This window comes from Pteropus alecto, unplaced genomic scaffold, assembly GCF_000325575.1.
Source record: "Pteropus alecto unplaced genomic scaffold, ASM32557v1 scaffold110, whole genome shotgun sequence".
Classification (NCBI taxonomy): Eukaryota; Metazoa; Chordata; class Mammalia; order Chiroptera; family Pteropodidae; genus Pteropus; species Pteropus alecto.
This window is the reverse complement of record NW_006431920.1, coordinates 2,057,767-2,074,149: the sequence shown is the minus strand read 5'-3', so window position 1 is coordinate 2,074,149 and position 16,383 is coordinate 2,057,767. Positions and strand designations below refer to the sequence as shown.

Here is a 16,383-nt window from a genome sequence, read left to right as displayed (position 1 = left end):
AATTTTTAAATGATTCTCTCCCACTGACAAACGCTTAGGTCATTTTCAATCGTTCACTTTTACCAACAAGCTGTGATAGAAACAATTATATATTTCTCTCTTTTTTGCATATAAACAGGTATTTGTGTTGTGTCAGTAACCAAAAAAGTGGAATTGTTGAGGCAAAAAGTTCTAATTCTTAGTTGTTATAAACCCTGCCAAGCTGCCTTTCTAAGTAGCTGAACCTATTCTCCTAATAGTAGCGAATGCGGTGAACCATATTCCAACAGCCATTTTGCAAAGGTGTTAGATAAAGAGATTCATTTAGTTAATTTGTGCTGATTACATGGGATGTTGAACAGTTTTTTGTGTTTATTGGCCATTCAAATTGCATCTTCAGTGAATTGCTGGTTTATTTATTGTCAATGTTATCAGTCGAGGTGATTGTCTTTTCTTTGATAAGGGAGAGTTTGCTAAATATTCCAAAAGTTATAAATATACTTTCCTTATCTTTTAATTTTGTTTATGGTGACTTCTATCTTATTAAAGCTTGTAATTTAGAGTGTAGATTCATTATAGTATTGATTTGAGGTAGATGCACCCTTGTTATGAATAAATAAAACAATGCTGAAAGTTACTGGTGAATTCCATACACACTGTCTTTAACCATAATCCTTGTGTTCTTAAGGTGGCAGATTCAAGTCTATCTTTATTTCAGGGAAAGTGTCTTCTCTAATATCCTCAAAAACGTGTTCTTTTTTAATTTGGAGGCAAAACTATTCTTCCATTGCGGCAACTCTAGGCTTCACAGCTTTCTCTGTCCTTAACCTTTTCTCTCTTTAGCTTTTTACTTTCTGTTCATAACAGTTGTCTCAAATTTTTCTTCCATGACAATTATCTTAATTTTAGTATTTATTTTTATAATCTCTAAAGTTCATTGCGTTTATTTTTGAAAAGGGGGTCTTAATTTGCTATAACAGCTCTGCAAGCTCCACTCAAAGCTACATTTTGTTATTATTTCAGCCCATCTGCACACTGTTGCTTTATTCATTTAGGTTTTTGTGTGATGTTAACTGCTTTGGTGATGTCTTGCTCATCCTCTGGGTTATTTCTCCATATCGATTCTGTCTGTTGTTTGGTTCCTGGGTTGCTTCGCTTTCTTTTTCATGCGCCTGTCATGGTTTTACAGCCCATTCCTCCATTTTACCGCAGCTTTCCCCTCACCTCCGATTCGTACGGTCTTCAACGGGGCGATTTTTTTTTTTTCACAGTTCCTGTCTTAACTGAAACTGAATTGCTTCCCAGCTGATCTACAGTTTAAAGAACCTATCATTATTCTTAGCGGTTTTTCTGAGGACGCCCTTGTTGGGCTAACCATTCTTTTCCTCACTGACCTGCAGTGCTACCCACAAGTGTAGGGTCTGTTCCTGTGTTCTCTCTTCTCTGCCATTGACCAATGAGAGCCTCTCCTTGTGTCGTACCATCCTGTCATAGTGAGGACGGCTTCATATGAGCTCTGAATATCTGATAGAGTAGATCATCCCGTCCTCTTTTCTTCTTCAAAGTGTCTTGGCCCTTTGTATCTCTGAACCAGCTTGTCAAAATCTTGTTGGGATTTTTTTTAGGATTGTACTGAATCGATAGCTTGATTTGAAGAGAATTGACATCTTCATGGTATTGTTCTATCTCATTAATATGGTGTCTGTATAGTGTTAAAAATATTTTCTAATAAAAAGTGTATTTTTCTCCTTTGAGGTCATATATTTCTGCTAGATTTATTCATAGAGACTTGATACCTTTAAATCTACATAATTTAAAATTAACTCTCTAGCTACCGGTTACTAAGATATAAAAATGAATTAAAACTTTGCCAAATTCTTTTAAATTCTAATGACTTATACAGAGATATATATGTATATATTAATTTATACGATGTATACAGAAGGGCAGTTTTGTTTACTCAGATCTCATCCTTACATTTATTCCTTTTTCTTGTCTTGCTGTGTGGACCAGGATGTCCAGTATTACAGTGAATATAAGTAGTGATAGTAATCATCTGTATGTTGAGCTGAGTCTCAAAAGGAAAGCTTTCCTCATTGCGCCATTATTGATGATGTTTGCTGTAGGTTTCCTTTCTTAATATGAAAACTTATACACATTAAAGAAGTTATGATATTTCCATCTGATATTTCCAATGTATGGGGTATTCCTCACTCTGTTTTCTAGTGTCTCTGCTGTTCTCACTATCAGAGTTTTTAATTTTTTTTAGATAAACTATTATTTTGGAATAATTTTACACTTACAGAAAAGTTGCAAAGATATTACAGAAGTGTCGGTGTACTGCACACCAGTTTCATGTCTTGTGACATTATCCTCTTACACTACTGTGGTACATTTGTTAAAACCAAAACACCAACACTGGTACATCACTGTTAACTAAGCCACAGACATGTTTAATTTCACCAGTTTTTCCACTAAAGTCCCTTTTTTTGTTCCAGAATTCAATCCAGGGTACCACATTGCTTTCAGTCATTCTGTCACCTATTCTCTGTGGTCTGTGACAGTTTCTCATTCTTCCCTCATTTTTCATGACCTTGGCAATTTGAAAAGTACCAGTCAGGCATTCTATAGAATGTCTTTCAATTTGGGTTCATCTCGATGTTTTTCTCATAATTAGGTTTTATGAAAGAATATCAAAGTACCCTTTTCATCACATCATATCAGGAGAGATGTCAACCTGACTTATCAATCACTAGGGCTAGTGTCCTCGATCATTTGGTTAAAGTTGTGTTTGTGGACTTCTGCACTAATCTCATCTTGGTTTGAGCTGACTGTGGGTCAGTGATGATGAGGTTGAAAAAGCCATACTCACTAAACAGAAACACAGGCTAACCAGCTACTTGGATCTTCTTATTTTTCAGGAAGAACTTCTGCCTGACTCTCCAAGAATACATGTCAGAAAGAAGAAGGTAATTCGTGTGCACTCTAATCACAAAAGTAATTTTGCTTATATTTTGCTGGGTTTGTTGGTTTTTGATTCTTGTTTTTTGGGGTTGTTGTTGGTTTTTTTTGTTTTGTTTTGTTTTGTTTTTACTGTGTATCTAATTGTATTTGAAAAAAATTATGTGTGAGTGAAATTTAGGTCTGCGGTAAAAGTACTAGCTTTTGGAAAGGATTTCTGTTTGCTATGCCCAGGTGCCTGTCCAGGGAACACTTTAACGCAAGGTCAGGGTCTGAGAGCACTTGGAGGCACCCAAGGGGTTCACTGGGAATGCAATGCAGGCCAGAGTCATCTTCTCTATTGTCACTGCGAAGATGTGATGGTCATGGTCTGGACTCCCATTAGACCCTCCACCCCAGGTGGACTCTGGATTTTGTTCACGTCACTCTTACGTGTTAAGGTTGTCAACCTGAGCATCTGGTTCTCTGGAATCAGCAAATTCCCTGAAGTCAAAAGCAGTTTCTGCGCTGTAATAAGTCCTTGGTTTCTTCTTCCCTTTACTTTTACATAATCGATTCTTACAGTGTTTTCCTCTCTTCTGTGATTCATAACATTTAACTGCTTCCTCCATCTTTTAAGTTTCATCAACAGAAAGTGACATTGCAAGTGAGGGTTGAAGGGTTTTGAGTTATTTGTTTAATCCTGCTCTACTACACCAGAAACTTAAGATCGTTGATTGATGAACCATCATTTTTCAAAGTTTGTGGCTTGAGGTTTGGTTTCAGTTTTAGCTGCTTCTGATATTATTTTCTTAGTAATTATACTGTAATGAGTCCAGATTTTATTGTTTTGAGATTTGTTTTGTTGTTGTTGTTGTTGTTTTGCAATTATCTTGGTGGGGTTTCAGAGTTTCTTAAATTGGTGAGTTGATGTCTTTTATCTGTTTTGGAAAATTCTTAGCCATTATCTCTTTAACTATTTCTTCTGCCCTCCCCAAACAAGAACTTTTGGCTGTTTCTCACATATTCCTTATATGCTTTTCGGGATTTTTCCAATTTTAAAATTTCTATACTTGACTTGGATAGTCTCTATTGAATCGTGAGTCTTCTAGTTAGCCAATTCACTAATTTTGTCTTTTTTCTGTATCCAAATCTTTGACTAAATCCTTCTACCGAGTTTAAGAAATTGTTTTTTTTTTCTTTTTTCCAGCTCTAAAATGTCCATTTGATTATCTTTGTGAATTTCAATTTTCTGGTGGGATTATTCAACATTCTAATTTTTTCCATCTTTTCATCCATTTTCTTGTGCTTTTAATCATAGTTTTTGTGTGCTAATTCCAATCTCTGGATCATCTGTGCATCTGCTTCCATTACCTTTTTTTCTCTTGGTTTCATGCCATAGTTCTGTCTTTTGACATTAGTTATTTTATTTTTTTATTGAATGCCAGACATTGTGTATACAAGACACAGAGCCACCAGATGCTGTCATCTTCCACATTTGAGTGGCCTCCCTTTTCCTCTTTTAGGCAGGTAACGTAATGAGGTGGATTACTGAAGCAAATTAGGACATAAAGTGAGTCAAGATGCATTTGCATTTTTTTTATAAGGTTTAAAATACCTCTGGTTTGCCCTGATCCCAGATGAAGACACCCAGGGTTTTCCACTGAGAGACTGCATTCAAGTAGTCATTTCTCCTCTTTAATCCCTCTGTCATATTTTCAGTCTCTTGCTTCATGCACCTTCAGAACTGAGAAAAGTACTTGAAAAAGACAACTGAAATTTTATCTCCTTGAAGTCTCTAATTTTGCCCTCGAACCATACATGACCATCAAAAGTTCTGTTAGCTCTTTGTCCTCTAGCCACAATCCTCTGCCTCTGCCAAGTCCAGACTCTCAGCCTCTAGCTGTGTCCAGAATTAATGAGTGCTCTTAGAGAACAAAATGACCACTGATCTTGTAGCCAGATCTCCACATCCTTCAGGGCCTTCAGCTCTCTTCCTTTATGTTAAATAGGCCTTATCATAATTGTCATCACTGTTTCCTAATGGGGAACCTGCAGGTAATTCTGCTCTGCTTTTCAGAGACTTTGACAGAGTTCTTCCAGCCTCCTGGCGTGAACAACTTTACCAAACATCTTGGGAGGGGGAACTGGGTGCATATTGGGGCCTTTCAAGGTTCTAGCCCTCCATGACAATACAAGCTCATCTGTTTCAGCCTCTGCTACCAGAATCAGCAAATACCCCTAGAAAAGAACAACGATAGCACTCAACTCCCAAAGTTCTACTGTCTTAGGAACCTTAAGTCTCTGATTTTGTAACTCTCTAATGCTTTTTCAAATAGTTGTTTTGGTATTCTATCCAGCAATTCTAATTGTTCTAGACTGGACTTCTGGCCTGCCTCAAACTATTCCATCCTACCCTCTGACGAATTTTTGGATAGATTACTTCTATAGATACTAGTTACTTACATAGGTACTGTTATTACTGTGACTATCTAAATTTCTTTACAGTTAAATCATGTAATGTATTACAATTTCTTTCCTGTGCAACACCTCCCCCCATAAACAACTATTGCCTTGTCATTCAAATATATACATATATTTGCTTGGATTTTGTATGTCTTTATTACCAATTCTTCCCAAACTCTCCACAAAACTATATGTTATAGGTAATTTATCAGTTCCGTTTTATTTTCTTGGAGAGGTTCTCCTGGAACCTTCCATTCTCCAGCTCTGATTAGCTCTGGTTACTTTAGGCCTCTAGACCTGACCGTCTGAAGCATGACCTCCATACCGGGTCGGACACCACGTTTTAGATTTCACGTATGCCTCTTTCTTGTTTTACTCTCTCATCTTGGTGTAGCACATTATTTATAGCCTCCTGAATAAGATTTCATAGAAGGCATGCATATGTTTTTTAAGATCATTCATGTGTATTTTTTTAAATGTTTATTTTTTTATCCTCACACCTGTATGAAAATTTGGTAAGGATAAAAGTCTATTCTGAATATTATTTTAGTCTATTGTCTTGCAGTTTCCAGTATTGCTAACGAGAATTCTGCTGCCATCTTGACTCTTGATTCTTTCTTCATGTGTCACCTGCTTAGCATCTCTGAGACTTTCTGGTTCCTTAATCCCTTGATTGCTGAAATTCATAATGATTTGCTTTAGGTGGAGGTTGGTTTCATCTATTGTTCTGGGTACTCTAAAGCCGTTTCAAGTGGAAACTAATTTATTTCAACTCACATAATTTTGCTTATAATGTTTCTTTGATAATTTCCTCCCTTCTGCTTCTTTCTTCTATCTTTTGGGAATTCCTGTTCGTTGGATATAGGTCTCCTATGTTGATCCTCTACAAGCTTTCTGTTCATTTCCTTGGCAATCTTTTAAAATTGTTTTCTTTTGAATCATATCATCTGTGAGATTTTCTCAGCTCATTCATCTCTTCTAGTGATTTTTAAATTTAATTTCTAAAAGTTCTTTTTATAAGTTGCTTCATTTTTATCACATCCTTTTTTTTTTAATGAATCCAATGTTTTCTCTCTGCTATTAAAGATGATAATATTTTGAATTTCATTCATTTCTTCCAAGGTTCAAGAGTTAGTTTCTTCCCACTTCCTACCCCATTACTTGTTTGTGCTCAAAGATCCCATCAGGCATCGGCTAAGTATCTATCTACATTTAGGAAAGAGACATGAGCAGTGATGAGGGTTCTCTGTAGAGGTGCTTCTGGTTCACTGGTGAGCTTCTTTTGGTCAGATTTGCTTTTCACCACCCTAACCTGTCATTTGAAGTAATGGCACCTCTGATTCCTGAAACTTTTATAATTCAGAAAGGTAAATTATCTTGCTTCTTGCTAGTTTTCCCCTGTGTAAGTAATTATATTTTTAAAGATTTACTGAGATATAATTGACACACACAAAAAAAATTCTACACATTTAATGTATACATCTTCATCACCACAACCAAGGTACTAAACATATTCAGCACCTCCAAAAACTGTTCGTGTTTGTTAACTATAGGTTCTGTGTTTTGCAGATCTCTTAGAACTTACTCATCATTCATAACTGAAACTTTATACTCATTGAAAAACAACTCTATTTCCCCCTCCCCCAGCCCTAGCAACCACCATTCTATTCTCTACTTCTATCAATGTGACTGCTTTAGATACCTCGCGTAAGTGGGATCATGTAGTATTTATCCTTCTTCTGTGACTGGTTTATTTCACTTCGTATAACATCCTCTAGGTTCATCCATGTAATTACAAAAGACAAGATTTCCTTCTTTTTTAAAATTGAGTAATATTCCATTATCAGTATATTCCACATTTTCTTTATTCATTCATCCGTCAATGAGCATTTGGGTTGTTTTCATATTTTGGCAATTGGGATAATGTTGAAGTGAACATGGAGGTGCAGATATTTCTTCCAGATCCTGATTTCAGTTCTTATAATTAACTACCCTGAAGTAGGAATGTTGTATCGTATAGTAGTTCTATGTTTAATTTTTTTTTGAGGACTTTCATAATGTTTTCCATAGCGCTGCACCACTATTCGTCCCTCTAACAGGGCACAAGGGTTCCAATTTCTCCACATCTTTGCCAACACTTGTTATCTTTTATTTTGTTTTTATAAGAGCCATCTTAACAAGTGTGAGGTGATAGCTTATTGTGATTTTGATCCGAGTTTTCCTCATGGTTAGTGATACTGAGCACCTACTTTTTCATACACATAGTGGCGATTTGTATGTCTTCCTGGAGAAATATCTATTCGAGTCCTTTGCTCATTTTTTTAATTGAGCTTTTTTGTTTGTCTGTGTGTGTGCTGTTGAAATAGCAGATAGATGGTTTACGGATATTTTCTCCCATTCCATAAGATGCCTTTACACTCTTGATAGTTTTCTTTTCCGTGCAGAGCTTTTTAGTTTGATGTAGTCCCACTTGTCTACTTTTGGATGCCTATGCTTTCAGTGTTAAATTCAAGAAATTATTGCCAAGAACAATGACAAGAAGACTTACAGTTTCAGGTTGAGTTTTTTTTAAACATGTTTTAAATAAAGTTTGCTTTTTAGAGGAGTTTAGGTTCGCAGAAAACTTGAGTCGACAGCTGAGACTTCCCCTATTTCCTCTCTTGTAAACATGCACAACCTACTCTACTGTCAACATCCCCCACCAGAGTGGTACATTTGTTCCAGTTATGATCCTACACTGACACATCATTATCACGCAAAGTTCATAGAGTACATTAGGATTCACTCTTGTTGTACATTCTAGGGGTTTGGATAATTTTATAACAACATATATCCACCATTATAGTATTATACAGGTAGTTTTTCTGCTCTAAAAATCCTCTTGCTCTGCCTATTCATCCCTCCTCCTGGCAATCACTAATATTTTTACTGTCTCCACAGTTTTGATTTTTCTAGAATGTCATGTGGTTGGAATCAAACAGGATGCAGCCTTTTCAGATTGGCTTTTCTTCACTTAATAACATGCATTTAAGGTGACACCATGTCTTTTCATGGCTTGATAACTCATTTCTTTTTATCAATGATTACTATTTCATTGTCTGAATGTATCAGTTTATTTATTTATCCATTCACCTTTTAGAGGACATCTTGGTTGCTTCCAAATTCGCGTAATTATGAAGGAAGCTACTGTAAACAGTCATGTGCAGGTGTTTGCGTTGGACATAATTTTTCCATTCCTTTTGGTAAATACCAAAGAGCACAATCCCTGGATCATACAATAAGAGTATATTTAGTTTTTTTAATTTATAGATTTTTTTAATTCGATATAATTGATGTATAATATTATGTCAGTTTCAAGTGTACAACATAATAATTCAGTATTTGTATATATCGCAAAGTGATCACCACAATAAGTCTAGTTAACATCCATCACCAAAATAATTATAAAACATTTTTTTCTGTAATGAAAATTTTTAAGATCTACTCTCCTAGCAATTTTCGAATATACAATATTATTAACTCTAGTCCCCATGCCATACGTTGCATTAAAGTTTCAGATCTTACATTTAAGTCCTTAATCCATTTTGAGTTGATTTTTGTATACGGGGTAAGACAGGGATCCAATTAGGTTTCTTATTCCTCCATTCGTGAAACTGGCAACCACTTAAAAATCCTTATCTCATCTTCTGAAACGTTTGCTTGACGTCTGCTGTTTGATATTCTCTCTTCTCCTGTTCTCTTGTCCTTGCTGCCTTTTGCAATAACTCTAACAGGTGATTTAGTAAGGTTTCAGAGGAAACACAGACGAATGAAGGTGTGTTCAATCTACCAGGTTTGACCAAAAGCATAGATAGATTTTCTAATGTAAACTTTCCTAGAATTGTTGAGATACTTGGTCATATCACAACTTTCTCATTCATTCTTGAACTGGACTCACTAATATTTTATTAGAGGATTTAACCTCATGTTTGTAAGCAATGTTAATGCACAATTTTCATTTATCTTATATTTATCTGGTTTTGATAGAGGAAATATAGTAGTCTCATAATGATTTGGGGTGATTTGAATTTTTTAAATGGTTATTTAATACAAACATTTTCTGTTCCTTGAAGGATTGCTGGAAATTGTCCATAAAACTGTTTGAAATTGATATCTGTGTGTGGCGGGTGGGAAAAGGGAAGGGCTCAGGTAGGTCTGGAAGTACGTTACACATTTCTCCATCAATTTTAGTTCTATTTAGTTCTTCTGTTGACTCTCAGCTTTGATATTTCATTCCTAAAAAGTAATCATTTTTCCTAGATTGTCCTATTTATTGGTAGAAATTATACAAGGATTCCTTTTATAAAGTTTTAATCTTTTCCTTAACTGGAGACAAGTCCTTTTCCTTATTCCTAGCATTGTTCATTTATGTCTTTTCTTTTGTTTTTTTGATCAAACTTTTCATTTTGTTATTCTTTGCAAAGAACCACCTTTTGGTCGATCCATTACTCTTATTTTTTGCTTAAGAATTAATTATATCCTGATTTCCTTTATTATATTTTTACTATATATTTTATTTTCCTAATTCTTGTCTTCAGTTTCCTTGGGGGAGTGGGGATTACCTTGATTTCTTTTTTTAATAGCTTGATTTAAAACAATTTAATTTTCAATGTTTCTTATTTTCCAATAAATGCATTTCAGGCCATGAATGTTCACCTTCATGCCACTTTGAATATGTTTTTTTTTTTTTATGTGATGTTTTCATTGGTGCTTATTTCTTAATCTGTAATTTCTATTTTGATTTGCTCTTTCGACTAAGGACTGTGGGGAAGAATTTAGAAAACTTCTCAGGGATAAATTGAGGAGGTCTTCCTTTGTCCTGGTTGTTTATTCTGATCTTATCATATGTGGTTAGAAAATGTTTCCTTAAGATTTTTTTATTTGAGAATCTATTGTTATTTCTTGTATGGCCTCATACAAATCATTTTTGAGATTTCTTCATATTTGAAAGGCAATATAATGCAGTGATTAATAGTGTGCTATCTAATGCTAGTCAGGAGGCAGGGGAGGAGATGAGGAGGTAAGTAGGAATGTTGGTTGGGGATGTTTTCAACCCCAGCTTTGCCAATACATAGCTGTAAAATATTTTCCTTCAATATTTTAAAGATATTTTCTAACAGATCATGACTTCTGCCGTACAATTTGGTAGAGTACACATTTTATCAGTATGAAATAACCTCCTGCAGACTTTTTTTAAATTAAATTTATTGAGGGGGCATTGATTAATAAAATTATATGGGTTTCAAATGTACAATTCTATAATACGTTATCTGCATATTGCATTGTGTGTTCACCACCCAATGTCAAATCTCCTTCCGTCACCATATATTTGACTCCCTTTACCTTTATCTACCTACCCTCCCGCTTTCCCTCTGGCAACCACTAAACTGTTGACCGTGTCTATGAGTTTCTGTCTTGTTCATTTGTTGCTTTCAGTTTTATATCCCACGTATGAATGAAATCATATGGTTCTCAATTTTTTTCTGCCTGACTTATTTCACTTTGCATAATCTCAACATCCATCCATGTGGTATCTACCCCCCAAATTTGAAAATATTTATCTGAACAAATATATGCACCCCAGTGTTCTTCTAGAGTCTATGGAATACTTTTCAACCTAAGTCCTATTTGTTCATGATGTTAGTTTTGCTACAAGGCATTCTTTACTTTCCATTTGTTTAGTATGTCTTTTCCAATGCCTTTATTTTCAATCTCATTGAGCTGTTTTATTTTTGACATGTCCCGTATAGCTAGAATATGTATAGCTAAATTTTGTTTCCTAGCCAATATACGTATTTCTATATTTTATGTCAGTTTATTTTGTTAAAATTTATTTTTGACACTCATATGTTTATATTTATCCTTGCTATCTTAGTTATTACTTAATAGTCACAAGACTTTCTTCTTGTTCCCCTACCCTCTTTCTTACCTGTTTTGGGGTTGGGTGCATTTCCTTTCCCAGTGTATTTTTTTCTTCAATACACTGGGAATAATATCTTCTTTTTCTTCGTTGAAACTGAATTTTTAATAAACATACCTAAGCTTATATTGTTCTCTCAGTATCTGGAGTCATTTGGTATATTTTCCTAAGCTAAAAACTGGAACTCGATTTTATTTCTCTCCTCCCTCTTCCCATCCCCTTTATAAACTTTTGAGTACTCATGGTCTGAAAATATCTTTATTTTACTTTAATACATGAATGACTATGTGGTTGTATTAAGAATTAAGGTTCGAAATGATTTTTCACTTAAAATTTTGGATATTTGTTTTCATTGTCTTCTTGCATTCAGTGCTGCATGTAAAAATTCAACATCCATCAGGTTTTCATTCCTTTTAGGTAAGTTACTTTTACTTTCTGGAAACTTTATGATATTTTTGTTATCCTTGATGTCTTATATTTCCATAATAATACCACTGGGTATGGGTTTTAAGTAATCATTTTCTGTACTTGATGGGCCTTTTTAATCTAAGGTTCTAGCTTTCATTCTAAGAAATGTTTTTCCTCTTTTTATTTGATTGCCTTGTTCTCTCTCCTCTCTCTTTCTGGAATTCCCATTGGCAGAATGTTGAAACATCAGATTATGCAGTATATCTTAATTTTTTTTTTCAAATTTTCCTTATCTTCTTTTTTCTTGCATTCCAGGGTGGGGAAAAATGTGGCTAACTTTTCTTCAACTGAGTCTATTTAGCTGTTAACATGCCTACCTTTTTTTAAAATAGTTTTAATGAGGCACAATTTATGTACTAGAAAATTTACCTATTTTAAGTGTATAATTCAATGACTTTTAGTAAATTTATAGAATTTTACAAGCATCATCACAATTGAAGTTTAGAACATTATCGTTACCCCAAAAAGTTTGGTCATGGCTATTTGTAGTCAATCCGTCTTGCTACTCCCCACCCCATCTCTTTCTTTGTAGATTTCCTTTTTTTTTTTTTTTTTTTTTTAGAAATTTCATATAGATGGAATCATGCATTATTTTGTCTTTTGAATCTAGCTCTTCACTGAGCATAATATTTTTGAGGTCATTAATGTAGCATGTATTAGTATTTCATTCTTTGTATTGCTGAATAGCAATTCATTGGATGAATCTACCACATTTTATTTATCCATTTACCTTTGATGGACATTTGGGTTGTTTTCACTTTTTGTCTATTATGAAAAATGCTGCCATGAATATTTGTATATAGGTCTTTTTGTAGACATATGTTTTCGTTTCTAGGTAGATACTTAGGAATGAAATAATTTGTCATATGGTAACATCTTGTTTAGCTTTTTAAGAAACTATCTTACAGTGTTTCCAAAGGACCATTTCATACCTCACCAACATGTATAAAGGTTCATTTTTCTACAATCTTACTAACACTTATTATTTTATGTCTTTGTGTATAGCCAGTCCACTGGCTATATACAAAGTATGCACTGGCATCTCATTTTGGTTTTAATTTGCTTCTTCCCTAATGACTGGTAATGTTAAGTATCTTTTCATGTGTTTACTGCTTTCTATATATCCTTCCATATATCTCTTTGAGGAAATAGCTATTAAAATTAGCCTATCTTTTAACTGGCTTTTTTTGTCTAATTATTGAGTTGTAAGAATCCTTTAGATATCTGTATATAAGTTGTTCATTAGAAATATTATTGGTTAATATTTTCTTCCAGACTAAGACTACTCTTGTATTTTTCTAATGGTGTCTTTTGAAGCCCAAAAGATTAAAATTTTTTTAAATTCCAGTTTATCGATTTATCTTTTTATGGATTATGCTTTTGGTGTTGTGGCAACTTTTTTGTCTAACCCAAGGTCACAAAGATTTTCTCTTGTATAATCATTTTTACTTTTACACAGTATGCTACTTAATTTGTGGAATCCCATAAAAAATGAAAGTTGGGGTACCCTTGTTCACAAATCATTATGAATTTCAAAACCATGAAAGCAGAACATTAAAGCAAGCACAGGACTTGTGTGATTACATAGAATGCATGCCCACGAAGCTGGCCCTGCTCTTACATTTAGGTCTATGATCCTTTTGAGTTGATTTGGGTGTATGGTATGAAGTTTTCTTGGCTGGACTCAGATATTTTTTGTCACATAAGTTTTTATATTACTTCAACCAGTTTCAGTGGGGTGATAAGCTGCAAGCGCACTACACTTTTACAATAATTTCAGAAGAACTGATGTTTTTTAATTTTTTTCTCATTGAGTCACCTTATACACTTCTATTTATTTGATCTTATTTAACTTCCTTCAATAAGATTTTATAGTTTTCTTCATATAGGTCCATACCTTCCAGTTGTTTAAAAATATATGTGTGTATTTTTGCTATTGTATCTGAAGCATTATTTTATTTATTTTCAGATTATGTTATTTCAAATAAAATTTGTAAGTTTTACATATATTTTATTCATGCGATTCTATTACTAGTTCTTACAGAGTTTGATTAGGTCTCTAGGGTTTCTATGTATAAAATCATAGGACATATAATGTTGTATCTTATTTTAGTCTTGTACCAATGACCTCATTCCCTTATCCTATTACATTTGCTAAAACTCCTAAAAATATATATAAAACAATGATGATAATGATAGGCATCTCTGTTTATTTTTCTATTTAAATGACTTTATCATGTCAATGTTTACTGTAATATTTTTAAATAATTTTATTTTTGGAGACTTTATGTTTTATTGGCTTCTATCTGTTTTTATAGTACCAATGACCTCATTCCCTTATCCTATTACATTTGCTAAAACTCCTAAAAATATATATAAAACAATGATGATAATGATAGGCATCTCTGTTTATTTTTCTATTTAAATGACTTTATCATGTCGATGTTTACTGTAATATTTTTAAATAATTTTATTTTTGGGGACTTTATGTTATATTGGCTTCTATCTGATTTTATATAGTTTTTTATAAAAAGAGCTGCTAGGCCTTACCAAATTCTCTTTTAAAACAATTTAATGATATACTTATATACTTTTTTCCTCTTCGTTTGTTGATATAATAAATTATATAAAGAGATTTTCTAATGTTGAACTATCTTTACTCTTTCTTATTTCATTTTTTTTTTTCACTTTTTCTTGAAATAGCCTCTAACCACAAGTTTTATTTCATCTTTGACCCAACAAAATAGTTTTTGTTTTGTTTTATAAAATCTTCGGGTGGTTTATTTTCTTTAACATGCAACCTGTTTCGTTTCTACAAGTAATAACTTACTGAGACTTATTTGTGGCCTAGATTATATGCCATATTGATATACATTTCAAAAACATTGAAAAAAATGATGTGTTCACTTTTTATAAGGTTAAATAATAAATCATTCTTGCTAATTTCTCCAGAGCCTGTATATTTTGATCATTTTTTGCATATATGAAGTCAAAAACTAGAGATGAATTGTTTTTCAAAATCCATAAAATATTTGTCCTATTATTTGTCTCTTGAATTTTGCTTTGATATGGAAATGATACCCTTATTATTTTTGTTTTGTTTACATTTGAATACCTTAATTTGTCTGTCTTGATTTTAACAACTTTTTTGTCACTTCTTCTTTCTTGTGTCTCTCTTTGAATTCTATTTTTGATCCTGTGCCTTCCAATATCATTTTTTCCTTTTCATTTAGTGTTTTAAGTAATAAGATTTTTATACAGCTTTTTTCTGTTTTTAATTTTAGAACTTCTATTGTTTTCATTATTTTTTCTCTCTAAAAATACAAGGTATATTTCCTTTTTATTTTATCTTTTATTGTTTCATAGGGTTTTATATAGAGTCTGATTTCATTCAGTCAGCGATTACTTTCAAATTTTCAAAACAATTTTTAACCCATGTATCTGTGTTATTACTGTCGAATTTGAAACCATATTGTTCACTTTTTTATATTTAAAGAAACCATTTAACTCAAATTTTCTTTATCACTCATCTCAAGACTTTTTTTAAGGAATCAATTTAAGGAAAATTGTGCACGACTTCTATACTGAAAACTGTGAACACTTCTAGGCAAAATTAAGGAAAACTAAATAAATGGAGAGCTACACAGGGTTAACAGATTGGAGTTCAATATTGTTAAAATGTCAGTTCTCACCAAATTTAAAAATCCAAAAGGCTTTTCTTATAGAAACTGACAAATTGATTTTTAAAGATATGTAGAAAACTAAAAGACTTATAAAAGCCAAGACAATATTTCCCTAACTGAATTTTGCTATAATCTGTAGTATTCAAGGCAATATGCTATTGGCATTAGGATAGACAAATAGATCAATGGTATAGAGTAGAAAATCCAGAAATGTACCCATGCTTATACTGAAAATGACTTTTTGAATATTTTCATTAACTTGGGTTAGGCAAAAATTTCTTAGTACATTAAAGTTATTAACTACAAAAGAAAAAAAAACTAATAGATTTGGCTTCATCAAAATTAAAATTTTCTGGGACAAAAAAAAATGACATAGATGACAGAGGCTCTGTTCACCCCTCTGGCGACCAAATCAAAGTTGTGATAGAAACAAGAAGCAGCAGCAAGAAAAAATCGCCTGAGATCTAGAGGAACAAGCCATATAACTAGGAAGAAGTCCAAGAAAGCACTCTGCAACGGCAGAAGGTAGGACGGGGTGAGGACGTGGGGCCACCCAGTCCCGAAAGGCTGAGTGAGACGGAGGCTGTGGCAGCAGCGGCAGCAGCAGACGCCTCTTAAAGGGGCCGCGTCCACAAGCTGATTTTCGCAGTGACAGACCTGCTCGCTCTGAGCACCAGTGCCCAGTCGGCTGAGCTCAGGGGGCACCAGGGACTTACAGGGAGACATTGTCGGAGTGAGGGCCAAGGTGAGACTCACTCTGTACAGAAGTGCTGGCGGTATCCATTGAGCCCTCCACACTCCCAGGGTGGACACAGCGCTGCCATAGCCGTGACGTCATCAAACTGGATAACAGAGGTCGCTCTGCCCAGAAGATTCCCTTAAACACTG

At 33.8% G+C, this 16,383-nt stretch overlaps 1 protein-coding gene across 10 annotated transcripts in view; it reads left to right on the top strand.

Annotated features, from left to right (window-relative positions):
• Positions 1-2,873: 2,873 nt before the first annotated feature.
• The window catches only part of SP100 (SP100 nuclear antigen), a 68,809-nt gene continuing 55,299 nt past the window's right edge, over positions 2,874-16,383 (top strand). For 9 of the 10 annotated variants that reach the window (XR_003044683.1, XR_003044682.1, XM_025043223.1 and 6 more), the window contains exon 1: positions 2,874-2,948. Coding sequence is in view for 7 of the 10 variants with exons in the window: in XM_025043223.1 (XP_024898991.1) it covers positions 2,932-2,948 (17 nt within the window). In the remaining 3 variants the exon portion in view is untranslated. The other variant, XM_025043219.1, reaches the window with a different exon arrangement.